The 18,216-nt window shown below is 40.7% G+C and overlaps 2 protein-coding genes across 5 annotated transcripts in view; both read right to left on the reverse strand.

Annotated features, from left to right (window-relative positions):
• Positions 1 to 457: 457 nt before the first annotated feature.
• On the reverse strand, positions 458 to 13,598 carry LOC102201800 (transmembrane and coiled-coil domains protein 3-like). Its single transcript, XM_005728087.1, has 4 exons — positions 13,349 to 13,598; positions 3,065 to 4,038; positions 2,726 to 2,861; positions 458 to 2,460 (listed from the first exon to the last, which is right to left on the reverse strand). The coding sequence occupies exons 1-4, from the start codon at positions 13,427 to 13,429 to the stop codon at positions 2,155 to 2,157; spliced, it is 1,497 nt and encodes a 498-aa protein (XP_005728144.1). The 5' UTR covers positions 13,430 to 13,598; the 3' UTR covers positions 458 to 2,154.
• Positions 13,599 to 17,193: 3,595 nt separating this feature from the next.
• Positions 17,194 to 18,216, reverse strand: part of nr2c1 (nuclear receptor subfamily 2, group C, member 1) — a 6,707-nt gene continuing 5,684 nt past the window's right edge. For all 4 annotated transcript variants that reach the window (XM_005728089.1, XM_005728091.1, XM_005728088.1 and 1 more), the window contains exon 14: positions 17,194 to 18,066. In XM_005728089.1, coding sequence (XP_005728146.1) covers positions 17,895 to 18,066 — 172 coding nt within the window. In that variant the 3' untranslated portion in view covers positions 17,194 to 17,894. The remainder of the gene's footprint in view (positions 18,067 to 18,216) is intronic.

Below are 18,216 nucleotides of genomic sequence, written 5' to 3' on the forward strand. Positions count from 1 at the left end.
TTGTAGTTTATATATTTGTTTGAAGTGATGGCTTTTTTCTTTCTTTTTCTTTTTGACTGAATCTATCATTTAGATTAAAGAAAAAAGAATAAACGTGTATAATACTGCCATGCAGACTGTATAATGCTCTGCCCCGTTCTTGCCTACGTTCATGTCAAAAGTGCAGCACTACCACCCCCTAGTGGTGATGAAGGAGATAGTGTTTAGTAGAAGAGCCATGCAAATACTTGGACTGCTTGAATTAGGTTTATTTATCCCATAAGAAAATAAGATAATGAGAAATAAAAATCAGTATTATTAACAAGGACTACACTGATACTTTTCCGCTGATATAAATATCTTACTCAGATGGCGTTTTACCGAACTTTGTTGTTTTATAACAGCAGTCCACATTTACAGAATGACACCAAATACAACACAAATATCACAGTCACTCAACACCAATTCCATCAACAAGTTGATTTAAAAAGGTTTAATTTAACAGAAATGGTTAGACGAAGGCACATGATGCATAAAAATACAACTGATTGATCAGATAGTGCACCAGAGATGAAAACAGCATGTAAACCAGATTTGAGTTCTGCTTGTAAAACTTCCTTTAAACATGTCAAAACGGGAACAAACAAACAAAACAAAACAAAACAAAAAAATCATACAGTCAATAAAACAGAAAGATGACGACAAATATAGCTGATTATTGTGGCAGACAGACATTAAAAGTGGTCCACGGCTTCATGTGGAATTCTTGTAGGCAACGTTTACAAGACAAAATGAAATAACACAACTGTAAGTCCAAGAGACAAAAATATATAGGCTTGTAGTTTTTCACTGAGAGCTTTTCGCCTGCATCCTCTCTGCTACGAGTAGTGAAGGCTTTTTTTGTTGTTTTTTTTTTTGCTCTTTTAAGAAGGGAATTGCATTTTTCCTCAGAAAAAGGCATTGTATCACAGTATACACCATCATCTCTCTGTCACATTATTAGTAAAAGTCCAACATGAAAGTGGAAGTAGGGAAAACAAAAAGCCTAAGACATTATTTACTGTATATACAGTGAACCAAGTGAGCGGCTGTGCTGTGTCTATGCTAGAGAGCTGGTGTGTGCTGATATTACACTACTAGCATGCGCTAATGCAGATGGATTGATTTTTTTTTGGCCCTTGAGAGAAGAGACAGCTGGTCTTGTCAGAGCTCAGCAGTGACTTCCGTGGTTATGGATCTCTCGTGCTAACATTAGTGTTGTTTTCCTTCCTTCCAGCTCCCTGTCACTGATGTAAAATCGCCCACTCCTAAAAGAGTAATTGTTAAAAACAAACTGTGCTCTTGGAAATCAAATATATTGCACTTTAGAACAAGGCCAGACAACGTTTTTAAAAAAAGTAAGAAGAAAGAGAATGCATAAAATTAGGATGTCCAGTGTCGCTAATTTTTGTCTGCAGATTCTCCAGTGAAACAATTACTTTCACAATTAGAAAAATATGGTCATTCATTCTCATGCAACCTGTTAATGTACCTTAAAACTAAGCCTGAGGACACTGAGGAACAGCTTTGCAAAGTCTACCTACAAGCAGCAAAACCTCTTAAAAACCATATAACAGTTTATGTTTTGTGTAAACGAAATGTCTGCTAGCACATATTTAGCAATCAGAATATCAAATAAATGCAAATATTCCTAAATATGGAAGCGTTCCTCTTCAGTGGAATTAGAAATTCATAGGCGTGGACAACAAGACACGACAACCGAGGTCTTGTTTGAGTTTTTGAGTGTAGTTTGATTTATGTTAAAGTCAAGCTGAAGACAAACGAGAAAGAATAATTGCACATCTTTATCTTATTTATGGATTATTTACCTAAAACAGTAACTCAATAATAAAACATCACTTTTCCTCCCCCCTCTTGACTATTGACTAGCAGAGTTTGCTGTTATGTAAATATAATATGAATGTTATATGAAATAGTTAGTAACACACATTCAAGTTCTAGAGGAGAAAAAAATCAAAAGAGTTTTATTTCAGTCTGACTAAAAAAAGAGAGATCTGTGTAATTGCATGGCGACTACGTCTTCTGACGATTGTACAACCAATCCTCTCAGACCGTCCTCTCCTGACAACTTACAGCATCTGTGTTAATGATATTTTCAGTGTGTTTTCTTTCCTACTAAGCAGGCATCAATAACCTGTCTAAGGCATACTGTAAACGGTCCCAGTTCTTCCAAAATACAGTCAAAAAACAAATCCCCAGGCAGGTAGCTACCACATGATACCGGCTCCTCATCAGTGGAGCGGCAAACTTGGCAGCAGTGGAGACGCACACCAGGATGACGGTGATGATGGCCACCATGACGTTGATGCTCTTCCCCAGCAGGACTCGGGCGTCGTGGCTCTCGAGTTGGACCGTCTGCTGCTGCTGCTGCTGCTGGAGCTCCAGCTTGGACACGCGAGTCTGACACGACTCCAGGGCTTCCTGAGAAAGGTGGGGAGAGGGGTTTTTATGGGTCAGGCCGTCTCTCAACTTGCTAAAGGGCATTTCGCTGACCTTTAAACACTCAATTACCCAAATTCCTCTAAAAGAATTCTTCTGCATCAGCAGAGAGAGGCCGCTTGGACAGATGACAATGGCCATGTGCTGAGATATTAGACACTTACAGGCATGGTGTATTTTTGCGATCCAGCTTACGTGCTGCTTATGTGTGAAGCATCGCAACATAAGTAGATTCACCACTATTTACCTGTATGTCCCTGGCCCTTTCGTGAGCCTGGTAGGCCACCCTCTCCTCAATGCTGGCCAGCTCCTGCTTCAGATTTGCCATCTCATTCTGGTGAAGTTCTGTCAGGTCGTTCAGCTGGTCTTCCAAACGCTCATACCTGCCAGTCAACACAAGGGGATGGTTAATATTCATATCACTGCGGATTTTAAAGTGGTTAATGACACGTGGTATTAAGCTTATTGTTATCTCAAATTCTCTTAGAGTTATGCTTGTTTATTTTAGATGAACATTTTATATTGGTATGTCTGTTCTTATTATTGTTATTTAACAATAATGAAATGCCAAGTTGTGTAATCGTACCTGTATCTCTCATCCTGCAGTGATTGGCTGATAACGCCATACTCTCTCTCGAACTGTGCCTTTAACTCCTCTATATCCTCCTCCAGCTGATTCTGGGCATCTTTAATCTCCCTCACCTCCTCCAGGGTCAGGGCAAGTCTGCCCTGGTTGTCTTCCCCTGTTTGATCCCCCTTAGCTTGGCTCTGACACGGCCCTGCAGACGCTCCTGCCCCTGCTGGGTTTCCATTATTGTCTGAAACAGAAGCGCTGCCTGAGGAGCACTCGTCATCACTGGGATACTTGGGTTTGCCCACTATAGAGGTGCTGTTACTCAGTCCCTTCACTTCAGTGTCAGTGGACAGTGGAGAAGAAGAGTCCAGAGTGGTTTTGAGGTGGGCAATGTTATCAGCGCTGCCAAACTTGTTCCTGATGAGGTTGGCGAACTCTCTGGGCTTGCTGAAGAAGAAAGGAGGAGACAGCGAAACACCTGGTCCAATGGTTTTAATCTTGTCCATGGTCGGGTGTCGGCCACTGCTTGTCATGTCCCTCAGCTGTCTGGGTGACTCCCGGGGTATGGTGCTGTGTTTAACAGAGGAAGAGCGAGCGGGAGGGCTTTGATAGTTTTCACTGTCTTTCATCTTTCGATGGTACTGTTCCAGCTTCTTTTGCATCTGGGCAATGTTCTGAGCTGACTTCTGGTTCTTTTTCTCAAACACCTGCTTGATGCGCCCCACCTGCTGCTTGTCCGCACTGTCCATGAGCTTCAGATACTCAGCTAAATTCTCATCTCGTGTCGTTTGCTCGATCTTTATCTGTTCTGTGACTTTCAGTATCTTTTGCTGGAGGCTGTCCAAGCACGAGCGACTACGCTGGACCTCAAAGCCGAGAGCAGGATAGGAACTTCCATCACTGAGCTCCAGATCCAAATTATTCTCTGAAGAACCCCGGCGCATTGACAGCGGGAGGCCTATAAAACTGCTCTCTCTACTCCGGTCCTACAAAAGAAGAAAATCAAAAATTAAGCAAAAATATATGAAATTTGGTACAGTCAAGTATCAGTCAATACCACAGCGCTGCTATTAAAAACAAGCTACTGGTCATCTCACAGTAGAATAAAGGATTTTTCCTTTCTCAGTTAAGAGACACTGGACTTGCACCACCTCCAAAATATATACACACATACATGCTTGTCACTACAAGCAACCATCCAAAATTCAAAAAAGAAAAGTAAAACGCACATCGTACCACACACACAAGGCACATAATCTACGGACACTCATCGCACAAATCCACTGTTTTCAATTGCAGTAGGTATCCTATAACTGTTTCATGCTTTTAAATGTAGATGACAGCATTTTACTGTAATTTACAAGAGATATATTTTTCAGTGTAAATAATGTATTAAACTGGTGCATTTACAGGAAGGACCTTTTACTACCTTTTACTCTGCTTAATAAAAAAAAACCCCACAGCATTCTGGGAAAGTAAATATTTTATCAAGACTTCCAACTAAAAAAGTCTGAATTCAAAAAGTAAGGCTTTTATTTTACCCCTTTTTAAGATCAGGGCCTGTTTTCTAGTTTTGGCCCCAATTTTAAATTTGATCATATTATTTTATTCGACAATAAAATTACATGTACACTTCCTGGGTACGAGTCTTTAATACAGAGGGTCTTTATCATTATCACAGAGACACAGCTATGCTAAACAACCTAAAAGTAGGTCAGCATTTTTAACTAAGCATTACAATCTACAGCTGCAGCTGTAAAGTAAAAGCACATGTGACCAACTGCTCATACTATGAATCCGATGTTTTCAGGTGCTCATTTGCTTCAAATTACTAGCTTAAATAATTGGGGTAAACATCATTATTTTCTTAGATACATACAAGAAAATACAATATTTCCACATAGTAATCTCTGGCTCAAGCACTATTCAGCATTTCACACTGTGAGGCCATCTGGGTGTGTCTATAATGCTCTTATTTGGAAAATCTGTTACATTTTAAGAGCCAGAATTTAATCCTGTTTGTTTATAATATAGATTAAAAAAACAGTTGACAAAATTCATACAACTACTCTTAGTATGTGTGAAAGAAGTGGAGCATGTACATCTAATGTAGGTCAGTGATAATGTCACACAAAGGCGCAAGGCAGCAGAAAATCCCTATTCCAGACAATGTACCCTAGTTTTACAGTTAATAACCGTTTTTTGTGATTAAAGCTGAACGTTATGCTCACTTTTTGTACTCTGTTGTAGGTTTGAGGAAGTAAGCATAATATATACAGGCTGAGTAAGCAAGATTGCATTTACTAGGGAACTAGAAGACATCCCGTTATGAGGAAACTGTAGGAAAGCAGAGAAGCAAAAATGTAATCATGCTTCTAAGCTGCACTTTAAAGAGCAGAAGTGTCGCTTAAAGTGTAAAAAAAAAACTGCAGCCCATCGGTGGCTCCACAAACCATTTCGTCTTGCAAGCTGATCACAGTGCAACACCCCTGTAGTGAAAGAGGGTGTAAGCTATTAAAGCCTTACACTAAGTGTTGTACAATAAGCACTATAGGCAGCACAAAACTGCACTAATCCTTAACAAATGTAACACCGCTAGTTAGTAAATAAACAGCTAACTCAAGCAGGCTCAATCTTGCTTAGCATTTCAGCATCGCCACGTAATGGTCACTTATTGCAAGCTAAGTATCTTGACATCAGCAAATGCACCCACAGTTAACCACATAATGAAACTTCTCAACACATGACTCCCACGTGAACCTCGAGAGAAGGTTTACAGGATGATGTATGAGTACATGCCTGGTGCACACACTGAAAAACACTGCTCAGACTAAAACAAAAACACAGTCAGCGGGACCATCTCTCTGAATTCAGCTTAATTCAAGGTATCCAATTACACAGGTGAATAGGATTTACCTGCTGTTGGCTCTATGATGTCACACCAAACTAGCCACACTGGTTTAATAATGTGAAGGCAAGAATCTAATGACATGATTATTACTGCAGCGCACGGTGTTTGTACCACAGTGAACAAGCACAAACAGCTTCACGTATATTTGTAGCCATGCTTGTGGTCACGTTGATGCAGACTGTAATCAGTCTGCAGCCACTGAATGACATGCTGCATGATTTAGCACACATAACTATGACTCCAGGAATATATATCTACTGGTGTTGTAATGCCATCATCAGGCAACAAGGCAATTTTCCCCAATATTTAACCTAACTATCAACGCAACTAATAGCATGTTCAGTGCCTTGTTCTTAAAGGGAACTTCTGGCAGCAACTTTAGAAGTCCAAAAATAAAAATTATTTCCACACCAGGAAAAAAGACTTTTAATCAACTATCAGTTAATTAATCAAGCACTGATAATATGCAATCAAACATACAAAGTGAGGTTACGCTGTTGTTTTATTCATTGCTATTCATTCAAGGTATCCTATTACACAAGTAAATTCAGTTTACTGCCTGTAAACAGAGTATGAGGTCAGGTAAAGGAGGTAAATTCCATTTACCTGCTGCTGGCACTATGACTTCACGCTCAACTAGTCAAACTTGTTTGATAGCCTGATAAGTTAGGGAAGAACTGATTATTACTAGAAGAAGCTGTTGGTTAAGTTGGTGCAGACTGCAATCCTCAGCAGCCACTGGATGAACTGTGACATAATTTATATATACATATCTGTGATCCCAGGAATATGTATAATATGTATCGTGACTTTGTAATGCCATCATCGGGTCAAAAAGTCAACAATGCCACTAATGGCATGGTTAGTGACATGTTCCTCAAACGTGTTCTGTTCGGTCTCTGCTTTCAAAGTCCAAAAAGTTACTTCCACCCCAGAAACAAGTATACTTTAATCAACAATCAGCAAACTAATCATGTTTTAATAATACACAAACAAAAACTTAAAAGCTAAAGTTAAACTGTTGTTTTATTTATTATAATATAAGATTCAAGCTAGCCATGTTAGTTTCAGACCATTTCACCCATCCTGGATGCTCCCCTTGAACTGAGCCCTCTAAGAAGGACACCACTGGGATAACATGATCAGCTCAAAAAACAAAACAAAAAAAAACCATGGTGGCAAACTGTGATGGCTGAGCTGACAGATCCATTACTTCCTCTAGGAATGAAGAGGACAAACTAACTCCACAGCATCCATCTATTAGAGAATCACTGATTTAGTGCAAATCAGCAAATGTTGGAATGCTAACAGGCTCAGCTAAGATTGTGAAAACAGTAACAATTACACTTGTTAAACATCATTATGAGCCTGTTGCAAAGGCAAAATCAGCATTAAGCTGCCATCATGGATTTAAACTAATGTCATTTATACACACACACACATATATAAATATATATATTTGTCTGTAATTACACAGTATATTCTTCATTATGTGTAGTGTGTAACTGGAGAACAGCACGCTTATTTCTACAAGCAAGCCAGGGTTTTTTTCAGCCTCTGTCCTCATCCTACTCTCACACTCTCTCTGGCATCTGTCCTTATTGAACACAGAAGTCTTTCTCTGCAGAGAAAAAAGCTTACTTTGTCATGTTCTACCTCTGCCCTGTCCAGGACTGAGCCACTGCATATAGAATCACTGGCCTGACGTAAAGCCAGACGAACCCTGCATCCAGTTGTGGTCTTGCCCCATCGGCTGTGAAGGCTCTAATTCTCCACCAAACAAAAGGTTTCACATATAAACCGACCTTTTAGTCAAACCTGATTTCCATACAAAACAATAAGAAACTTAATGTTGCCTCGCTTAAGAGGAAGTGTAAAGTAAGCTGCTGTATTGCTCACTCAAATTACCAAATCTTTTCAGAGTTCATGACAGTCACAAAGAACTGCCTGTTCCACCAGACAGCTTAGACTGCATGCTATTTCTGCAGTGCTTGAACAAAGCTAGCTCCTCAGGCGCTCTCCCACCACTAGCATTTACTTTGGAAATGTTCAATATTGTCCTCTGCACCATTAGGGGCTAAACACTGAGCACAGGGGTCTTACTCTGTTGCTTCAATGTGCTGAGATAACATAAATATGGAACAAGTGCAAAATAGATCAGATGGAAACCTGGCAACCACTGGTGAATCACTGCCGAGGCCTGCAGTAAGATTTATGTAAAGGGTATTGATAAAACTTCCACACTTGTACTGCACCTGAATTTCAAGCTTAAAAATGATAAAACAAGGAACTTTGTGATATAAACACAAGTGTCTTTTAACTGGATGAGGCCATAATCGTGAGAGCGACCTAAATAACATAACCCAGACATTTTTTACATTCTGGAAACCATCTGCAAGTATGACAGCTGGCAATTTCCTCACACGAGATTGATGAAATTGTATCATTTCAATTTAATAAGCACATCTGCACCACCACTGCTGCTGCTACTTAAAATTTCAAACCACTCTGAATAACCGCAGGAGCAATCTGAAGGTCTCTGCGGATGAGTGGTCCTGCTAAATGAAGTAGGCTCACGCTGATGAAAATGTCCTCCCCAAATCTGCTGAGGAGCTGCCCTACTTTTCACTCACTTTCTCCAAAAACATTTGCACAGCCAGAGACCGGTGAGATCCCGGTTACATTTTTGATCCCCTCTAATCGTGCCTTTAAAATATGTTTTATCACTACAAATGAGGTGTGTTCTCACCCTAAATAAAGTCTTCGAGATGCTGTCTTTTGAATTAGCAAGCCAGGCAATACACCCACTGGTGTTTTGACTCACAAATAGATTTTAGTGTGTCAGTAGAGCAGAAGAAGAAGAAAACAGAGAGCGGGAAACAAGGCAGAGAGAGAGAACTGAAACAGATATAAAAAGGACAGGAACAGAGGTTGCCCCCAAACAGAGCTCAGCAGCACACATCATCCCAATCATCATCATCATCTCCAACAGCAGGATCAGCAGGAGTCCTCCGTGCCCTCAGGGTGCCTCCTTCACAACTCAACCCTGCATGAGCCCCCTGTTCCCCCTCCCACGCTGTCCTACATAGCACACAGAGTCTGTCCAGCACCATGACCCATTTAATAAGCCCTGACCTCGCTTGATAGCATAACATAAAGATCCATCTGCATTAGCCTCAATCTTAACCCAACAAGGAAACGCTGTGTGTTGTTAGGCCTGAGAAAACCCACTCAAAACTTAGCTACAGTTCGAGGGCAAAGTCGCTGCAGATGCTGCTTATCTTGCACTGAAGTGTACTCTCTCTTGGATCAATGATCTAGTTAGTGATTCAATTTTTCATGCAAAGGCAGGCCTCGCACTCATCTGCCCACTGCACCACCACGAGAAACAGACTGAGCAGCAATTCAGCATTTAAGTTCTGAGGAAGAGCAAGGGTGAGAGCTCACAAATTATTTAGAACTGGGTGGATATGCAGGGGATGTTTACTAAATTCTGAGTAGTATGGATAAAATAAATATTGGTTTAGATTGATTGAACGTGCAGCTGATTTCTTTTCATCTTGCTGAACCCACTGCCCCTTTCAGTTTGAGTGAACATTATTATAACCACAGACATTTTCTTATGCAAACAGGAACACATTGTCCCCAATACCAGGAAGTAATGTTTGCTAGTACTCACAATCCCTTTTGCAATCTAGAGAAACCATCAGTTCACAGGGCCTGGTCATGCAAGTGCACAAGCACATTCAAATACAAGCACAGGTGTTTGCACCAGTTTGATGTAACTGGATCCAAATGACAAAACATTTGGTGTTTGGTGTGCTGTCACTGGCTCTTGGCACGCCCAAGTAAACACGCACAAACAAGGCAACGGAGCTGGCACACTTGAAGAGATGGAACAAAACCGTCCCTTCAGCCGAGAACAGAATCACAGAGGGGAAGAAGCCCTCGATGCTTATTGGTATTCCCTCCAGCTGATCCTCATGGATACAGACGCTCTCCCACTCAGGGCTCACACAGGGAAACAGGAAGAAAACCAGCGATATGGAGCGTGAGAGGGACAAGGAGCACATCTTTCATTTTAAAGAAACCTGACCCGGCGTCTCCCCCCTCCGCCCTCTCCTCTCATCTGCATCCCACAGCTGCATATGTGGTCAAACTTTGATTGCTTTCTTTACTGAGGGGCCAAACTGTGCACCTTATTGGACTAAAAGGAATGGGGAAACTTGCAACAGAGTCTAAAGTCTTAAATTCCCTGAATGAATGATCCCCAGGGGGTCAGGGGAATTAATTGCTTAAGACATATTCACTATTATCTTAGAAGACAAGCTGCTCCAGGACTAAATCAATAGTCCATTAACACTTACTAGTGCCTGCTTGCCTCCAGTGACTGAGAGAGTATTGAGCGGGATTCAATTAAGATAAATACGCAACTATATTCAAGTGACCAAAACCGTTGATGTAACGAGGCTGGCGAGGACTCGAACACTTCAAAAGATATTTTCGGCTGCTCCCTTATTCGCGAGGTGTCACGGCAGGTAGCTCTGCATGTTTGGTTTGGCAGATTTTTTTTTTTATAACACTGGTTCTCTTCCTGAAACAACACTAAAAGGATTCGTGTCTCCTCCCGGCATCGAACAGGAGATCTTTCATTAAAGCACTACATCACAGAGCCACTGAGGACTGAAGCACTTCTTTAGCCTTAAAAAGAAACACACAGGACCTACTTTAAAAACTTTTATTTAAGGACTCTGGCATACAATGCACAACATCTAAATATTATGCCGACGTGAAGGTCAATGTGCACCTTTTGCACGATAACACGCATGCGAGAATAGCATTACAGGTAAAGGGCACAGTTCACATATGGAGAGCTGGGTCACGGAGAAATGCCACAATCTCAGCAGAGCCACCACTCAGTAAGGGTTAAAGGCAGTCTCTGGAAGCCAGCCACGAAAAGCCAAGTTGCATCATTTTTGGCCTCTAACCCACTATATCTGCTGCACAATGGCTTTTTGAGAAACAAAACTGGAATGCCATTTACGGGCAACAAAATGAGGAAAAGCAAAACTACACAGCACAGCATTAATAAACCAGCTAACAGTCAGATGAGCTGATCCACTTTACTGTGTTAGCGATTATAACAAAACTGGTCTGACTGCTTATATAAGAATCCGGCTATAAAGTTATTCCGCATGATTCTTTCAAGCTGTACTCCAGGGGAGAAGTGATCGATTTCAATTACTTATACTCTTAATTCAGTTTAAATTCAGTCTATTAACAGGAACCTAAAAAAAGGGGGAAAAAACCCGTAATAGCACTTTTTAGTGACTGGGTGTCAGATATAAAGGTTCATACTGAAAATTAGAAACAGTTTGCTGCTTCATGCCACTTTACTGAAGCAGCGAAAGAATCACACGTTTTATGTGTTAAAGTTTCTGGCTTTTAACAGATAACAGATCTGCCCCAGCCATTAGGGGACTTCTGACTCCTCGTGTGGTTTTCCCCCTATCCACCCAGTTTTAGTTAGCTACTTTTGTCAAGTTTCTTTCAGCTAAAAGACTTGTCATGGGACTTGAGTTAAGTGCCATTCTGATACTGTGTACTCTTAAGATTTTGAGGATATAAGCATATAAATAAAAACTTTCTTTTTTCCTTACTTTCATGAAATTGTAATATGAGTCATCAGGAGATTTTGTGATATAATCCTCCTTACCCTTCATCTACATCTGAAATCCTAACTTATGTGGTCGCTGACCACAAAGAAAACTCAACTGCGCTATCAAAAGAATATATTATGGTATAGTTTCCTTTAAATATCTGCTGTTATCGCTTTAATATAGATGAGCTGGGATCCTCATATGGTTGTGAAATAGTAAATAAATCCAATCAGAATAGGTTGCTCTGAACAAGCAAATATTTGATACAGTGTTTGCTGATTAAGGTTTGTATTTGAACAACACCATAGCTGTTTTTACAAAGACCGATTCGGCAAAAATATTCCCTGGTGGAAAAAGTCAGTAAGCAAGCCGTTCGCCTGAGAAACTTGTATTGTCCCCTGTAGAGGAACCGACTTCTTGTAGGTACTTTGCATAGTTTCTTATCAGTCTCTGACACCAGCTTCCTGGGAAAATTAGCAGTGAGTGCGCATATTACATGTTAAATATTCAGTACTTACTTTAGATTTTTTCTTTAAAGTGAACATCTTTCCAAGAAAGAATTGATGATCTTTCAAATTTACGAGCAATCATCATGACAGACTTGCAAAGGGAACAGCAGGCACTGATTCTAATTGATTTGAAAGTCGAATAAATGCGGGGAGCGTATTTACCTTTTCTGTGTGACTGACCTGCTTTTTATTTGCTTAAATTGGGAGAAATCACTAGAAAATATTGATTTTATGTATCACTTGATTGAGTATATCTCTTTGATTGTTTAAAAAACAATAAGCTGTTTACGTGTCCAAATATGTTTGTTTTTTGTTTTTAAGTTAACCCTTTCCGTGGGTTCTACTTACCACTTTTTCACAGCTGTGCATGTCAGTAAGGTGGGGATGGATGAGAGTTTATGTTTTTTTACCCTTTAAAAACAAGGTTATGAACTGAGTCACTGAGCACAAACACAGAAGCACCTGTAAGACGCAGCGCAGTACAGTAGCTTATAACAAACACACTACCTAAGCTATTAAGTTTCCGCTCAGACTATTAGTTCTGCTGATAGCAAAACTGATAACCCAGCCAATATTCTTGGAAACAATGGGGGAAAATGGCCAGCTCATAATTTACTTTCCAACAATACGTTTCATAAACTTGTTCGCAACTTAAAGCTGGTCCTCATACCAGCTGGCCTTACTGAGCATTTACCCAATATTGGTCTTCTAGGCTGACTCACATATCGGGCAGACTCCACACCTGTGAGCAACACAGCAGGATCACAAACCATAGCCTCGAAAATGAACAAATGCATGGAATATGTATTAAGGAGTCACGTGTTTGTTTGGTTTAATATGTTTGCATGCTTCCACTAAACTTACCACCCTTGTGTTTAGAAACCATATTTAGGAGTGGTGGGCGTGTGTCTCTAAGAATCAATAAAACTTTTCAGATTATTATTAAACCATAGGATCAACCGCTTTCGGTAGCCCGGAGTTCACAGCCTCGGAGTCCCTTCACATCCCCATGAAGACATGCCCTTTTCTACGGTATCTGTATGAGAGCGGCTCACTGAAAGCTCTTTGTTCGGGGAAACACGCAGCTTTAAAAGCGGCGCAGCTGTCGGTTTCACATGACGTGGAGCTCGAGAGGCAACAATGCATCGCTGGTACAGTACGGGTCCTGCCGTTCATCACACAACAATGCTGCAAAAACAGTCATTCACACACTCACCATCCGGCTGCTGCTGGTGCTGCTGCTGAGGTATTTCTCGACTTCGGACAAACTTCGCACGGACACGTTTGCGCTGGGCATAATAACCTCCAGTTAGTGGCCAGTTAGGAGCTGGTGGGTCGTCACTTCGGTGTCAGGACTAGTTTACAACTGTCGCCTAAACTCGTATCCATGTTTAGCCCCCCTTTTTTGCTCTCTCTCTCTCACTCCCTTACTCACTCACTCACCCGTGCACTGGCTGCTCCCTTCAACAAAACTGCGCGTGAACCTAAACCCCGCCCACTCGTCTCTCTGAAGGGTGGTTCAGCTGAAAGAGGAGGGGTTAACTCTTTAAACACACGTACCTGCCTGCTGAAGATAACACAGCGTTGAAACTCTTTTTCTCTCTTTCTCTTTATTACCACAACAATTAAAGGTACTGTAGTTAGAAATATGCGCATTAAATACGGTTTTAGATATATTATAAATGGAGGATTCTCGTTTTGGAAAGTAAAAGTAGATAATAACTTATGAATATTTAAACCACTTAGCCTACGTGTGTTATTAAAGGGGAAAAAATGCATTATAAGCAGGCAATCTAGTTATCATCGATTGAACTCTTGAGAGCATTTGCTAGAGTAAAAGCTGAAGGACTGTGGTTTAAAATTACTGTTGCAAATATCAGTTTAAAAGCTCATTTGTTGCTCTTGAAGTATCAAAGTGCACATCCTGAATTGGGTTCTACTTACCCTACAGAGCATTACCTAAGTCATTCAGTCAGCTGAATAATGCATACATTTTCTGAAGGGCTGAGTTTTTAAATTTAGCAAAGTGTGAAAGGGAAGGTTTACCAGATTGCATTTCGTTGCCCTGTACCTGTGCATGTGCAATGACAATAAAGTTGAATTCTATTCTATTCTATTCTATGTGTGTTTTGGAGGTGGCAGCACTGACTGAAAGATAGAAGGATGAGTTGGAGACTGTGGTTTGGAGACGAAGTTAAGGAGGCACACTTGGCTGACTTGGTTCAGACGTGTGCAGAGGAGGGAGAGTGACTATATTGGACAAAGGATGTCCAATATAGTATATGGAGGGAGAAAGGACAACAGAGGAGGGTGAAGAAGTCACTTGGATGAGTGATGAAAATGTTCCTACGACCAAAAGTGAACAGAGTTTTGTGGGATTGAGCTGGATGATTGAGCATGGATCAACACACATCAAAGAATCTCATGGATGTCATGAAGGAGGACATGTAGAGAAGGGTGCGGATGATCTGCAGTAGGGGCCACTGAAGGGAGCAGTTAAAAAAAGAAGTAGTACTGAAACTGGGTTACTAGTAACCAGCTGTTAATGTGGTGTTGTTGTGGTGTGAAAAAGAAAAAAAGTGTTTTTTTTCCTCTGAGCTATGAAGTTTTGAAAATTTAAGTATCACAAAGTGCATGAGGATTCACTCAGATATTACTTACTGTGTCGTTGTAAAAAATACACCGATGAACATGTATTCAAAACCAATCTATATAAACTATTAAAGTAATTACTTGTGGGGAACAAACCCTTTGTTTCTTACTGTAGGGTTAATTCCATTGAACGATGCGGTCATTTTTAAAACTGTGCAAAAATAAATACAAGAAATGAAAGTGCAAAAGTGCAAAAAAAAATGTGATGCCGGTTATTACGTGATAATATTTCAGCTTAAGTGGTGAAAAACAGGGTGGCAGTCAAAATGCGGAAGAAAACTAAGCAGTACACGCTGCAAAGTGAAAAATGTTGTAAAATAGGGTGATGATTGCATGTATCTATAACCAGACAATCAGCAGGCCTAACAGGAAGGAAGGAGGTTTGGCCTGATGATACTCACAGCAAGTTTGATCATTTTAGATAAACCGACAGCATAACTAACATATCGTGCTGATGTTTCCCTCCAAGAAGTATTTCAATTTGATGTAAAAGAATCTGGCTTACATATAACCGGTTCTGTCACCTTGTTTTTCAACACTACCCCCCCCCCCCCCCCCCCCCCCCCCCCCTCCTCCTCCTCACCCCTCCCAGCTGCACAGACACCCCAGAGGCCATGAGAACAACCCAACTGGTTCTTTCATTCAGATTCAGCTCAGAATGAGCTAATCCACCATAAACACTCAGGCTCGTGTTGCATCACAAATCCCCGAACCTTAACAGTTACCGTGTTGTTTCCCATTTCTTAACTGGTTTGCATCACACATTGATATGCAGGAGCTTATGCAGTTCAAAGGTGGTGAATAAAGCGATGAACTAGTTTGACAGGACTAAGGAGAACCACACAAAGAAGCTTCTGGGATACACTGGACAATGGACTTCCAAAAAATAGCAGCAGACAACATCATTCATTTGTTCATCAAGTTTTAATGCTCCTATCTGTGCTTTTAATTAGCTGGACACACCCATGGTGTAACTACCACAAAGCCTGCAGACACTGTCCTCCGTTCAGTTACGTATATGCGCTGAGCTCTGATTAAACATTGATGAGCTTATAACACAAGCTGTAAGCACAGCGCCCTGCAACATCTTCCACCGTCATGTCATTTGACACAAAACACAACAATAAGTCGGTTGGGCAGGATGCAGATTTTGTATTACTAATTCAGAAGGGACATGTAAACAATCTGGTGTGTTTATAGAAGCGGTTCAACTTCCAAGAATTAGCATTTAGACTGAGTGAAACCAAAGTCCTGCTAGAAACAGGTCTTGCAACTCAGGAGACATCCTGAAATTCTTATTTTGAAGCATTACTTAAATGTACTTATATAGAGAAAAGTCTGACAAAATACATTTATTCCCCCCTGGAAGTTATACTTTTACCACCATCGTCATCATCATTGATTACAACAGGCTGAACTGCAGGACCAACACAAAGAGCTGTGTACAGAAAGGGGAGTAGTAAGTTTGATTTCCCAGGTAAGATGATATCTCTCAGTGTGTGCCACAAAATGATGGGAGATTTTCTATCACTAAGCTGTGGCAAGCACTGTGTACTCTGCTGGGGGACAGCATCAGAGCTGGTGACACTGAACAGACTGAATAAACTGATTAGGAAGGCTGGCTCTGGGATTGGCTGCAAACTGGATGCTTTCAGCGCTGTGGCGGAGAGGAAGCCACTGAAAATATAAATGTGACAAATATCACCTGATCAGCCCTCTGCACTTATGAGTACATAGCTAGGGTTAGCGTTATTTCTCTGTGAAGTTCTGAATAGATCTCAGTTAAATGGCCTTTTGATAGTGGGCTTTTCTGCTTTGCATGAGACAGTGGGTTTACAAACCCCTTGTGGTCAACCACTTTGAGCCAGTTTCGTTCTGAGAATGATTTAGTTCATGAGAAAAGTGTTTAAAATGGTGTTTGAGCTTTGTCTCTGCATGCTCAAGAACATTTGTCTCATTTACTTCTAGAAAGCTACTTTCAGATGCTGCCTTATTCATACGGGGTCACCATAGCAGGCAACTCTGCATGATTTTGTGCACTGGATGCAACCCCAAAGGGATTTATGTCTCCTCCTGCAAATGAATCTGGGAACTTTTGCTTGTTAGGTAAATATGTAAACAACTACACTATTAAATTCTTATTGAAGTATGAATGTTCATCCATCTGCAGATTATCACAATTCACAAGCTGTTGTCTTTCTCCAGTGAGGCTGTATTTTTAAAGCACTTTTGCAGTCATGACTGAAATATTTTCACCTAAAACTGAATGATAATGAAAACAAAACCTGTTTATGTGCAAAGTTTTCTTAACATGACTCGTAATGGTGCAAAACACGTGTTATATTTGTGTGCGCTATATAAAAGTATCATTCATTCAAAATAATCAGTGCCGTCAACTCCTGCTGACAATCATGTTTGAAAGATGTTTTTATTTTCAAATGATATGACCATCATTTTCTGTTCGTGTGAATTTGTCCAAAAAAAGATGAAACCCACGAACTACCAAGTGCTGCCCGTTAGCCTTGGTCAATTCTATATACAAAGCTATATACACAAATACTTCAGATCCAGATGACGTCAGTTTTTTGAAAAGCGATGTTGCCAATCCTTTGGACTGGCAAACAAATGAAAAATAAAAGTTTTAACTTTAATTGATCTCACAATTCAGTTCACATTATGACAACTTTTTTTTTCTTAATTACTTAATAATTACCACTATAAAAAAAGCTGTGTATGAAAACAAACCGTACTGATGTCGTCAAAAGTACAAACAAGATTTGCCAAAAAACAAAACAAAACAAAAAAACACAAGGCCTGGAGTCTTTTAAGGATAAAATATTATGTACAATAAAAAGCACGCACCAAGCCTACCATCCAAGTTTCAATGGGTTTGTTCCTGAACAGGCAGATACAGATAGGCTTCCTTGCAATTGGGAGTTGATTTTATTTGTCCTTATTGTGAGCTGCGCTCTACTGACAGGTTCCTAAGGGGTCAGATGAAGGACAAAATTCACAAGTTAAACTGGGTCATTATGTTATGACCTTTCAGTGACGTGAATAGGCGGCCACTGAATCTTCAGTCTCGTGTCGCTATAATAAATAGCTGCGTGTCAGACAGCAGAGGCGGCCTGGCTATTATAATCAGTGGACTCCATTTTGAGGATGTAAGGGATGATGCTGTCAATCTGCACGTTGCCAATGAGCCCAGCGAAAAACAGCTCCTCGGTGACAGCTGCACTTATCAGCCTGAGGGCAGGGAGACGCAGCAACAGCTTGGATAACCTGGGATTGATGAGAAACAGACATCAAATTCAACATGTAACAAGTAAATCTACGAGAACCGCGCGCACACACACACACACACACACACACACACACACACACACACACACACACACACACACACACACACACACACACACACACACACAC

Source organism: Pundamilia nyererei, unplaced genomic scaffold, assembly GCF_000239375.1.
Source record: "Pundamilia nyererei isolate P.nyererei 1_Seehausen unplaced genomic scaffold, PunNye1.0 scaffold00027, whole genome shotgun sequence".
In the NCBI taxonomy this organism is placed as follows: Eukaryota; Metazoa; Chordata; class Actinopteri; order Cichliformes; family Cichlidae; genus Pundamilia; species Pundamilia nyererei.

Coding starts and splice junctions, on each gene's coding strand:
- LOC102201800 (XM_005728087.1), bottom strand. CDS start 13,429: ATGCCCAGCGCAAACGTGTCCGTGCGAAGTTTGTCCGAAGTCGAGAAA. Junction 4,039..13,348: donor GCACCAGCAGCAGCCGGATG/GTGAGTGTGTGA, acceptor CTTCTTTTGTAG/GACCGGAGTAGAGAGAGCAG. Junction 2,862..3,064: donor CTGCAGGATGAGAGATACAG/GTACGATTACAC, acceptor GTTGACTGGCAG/GTATGAGCGTTTGGAAGACC.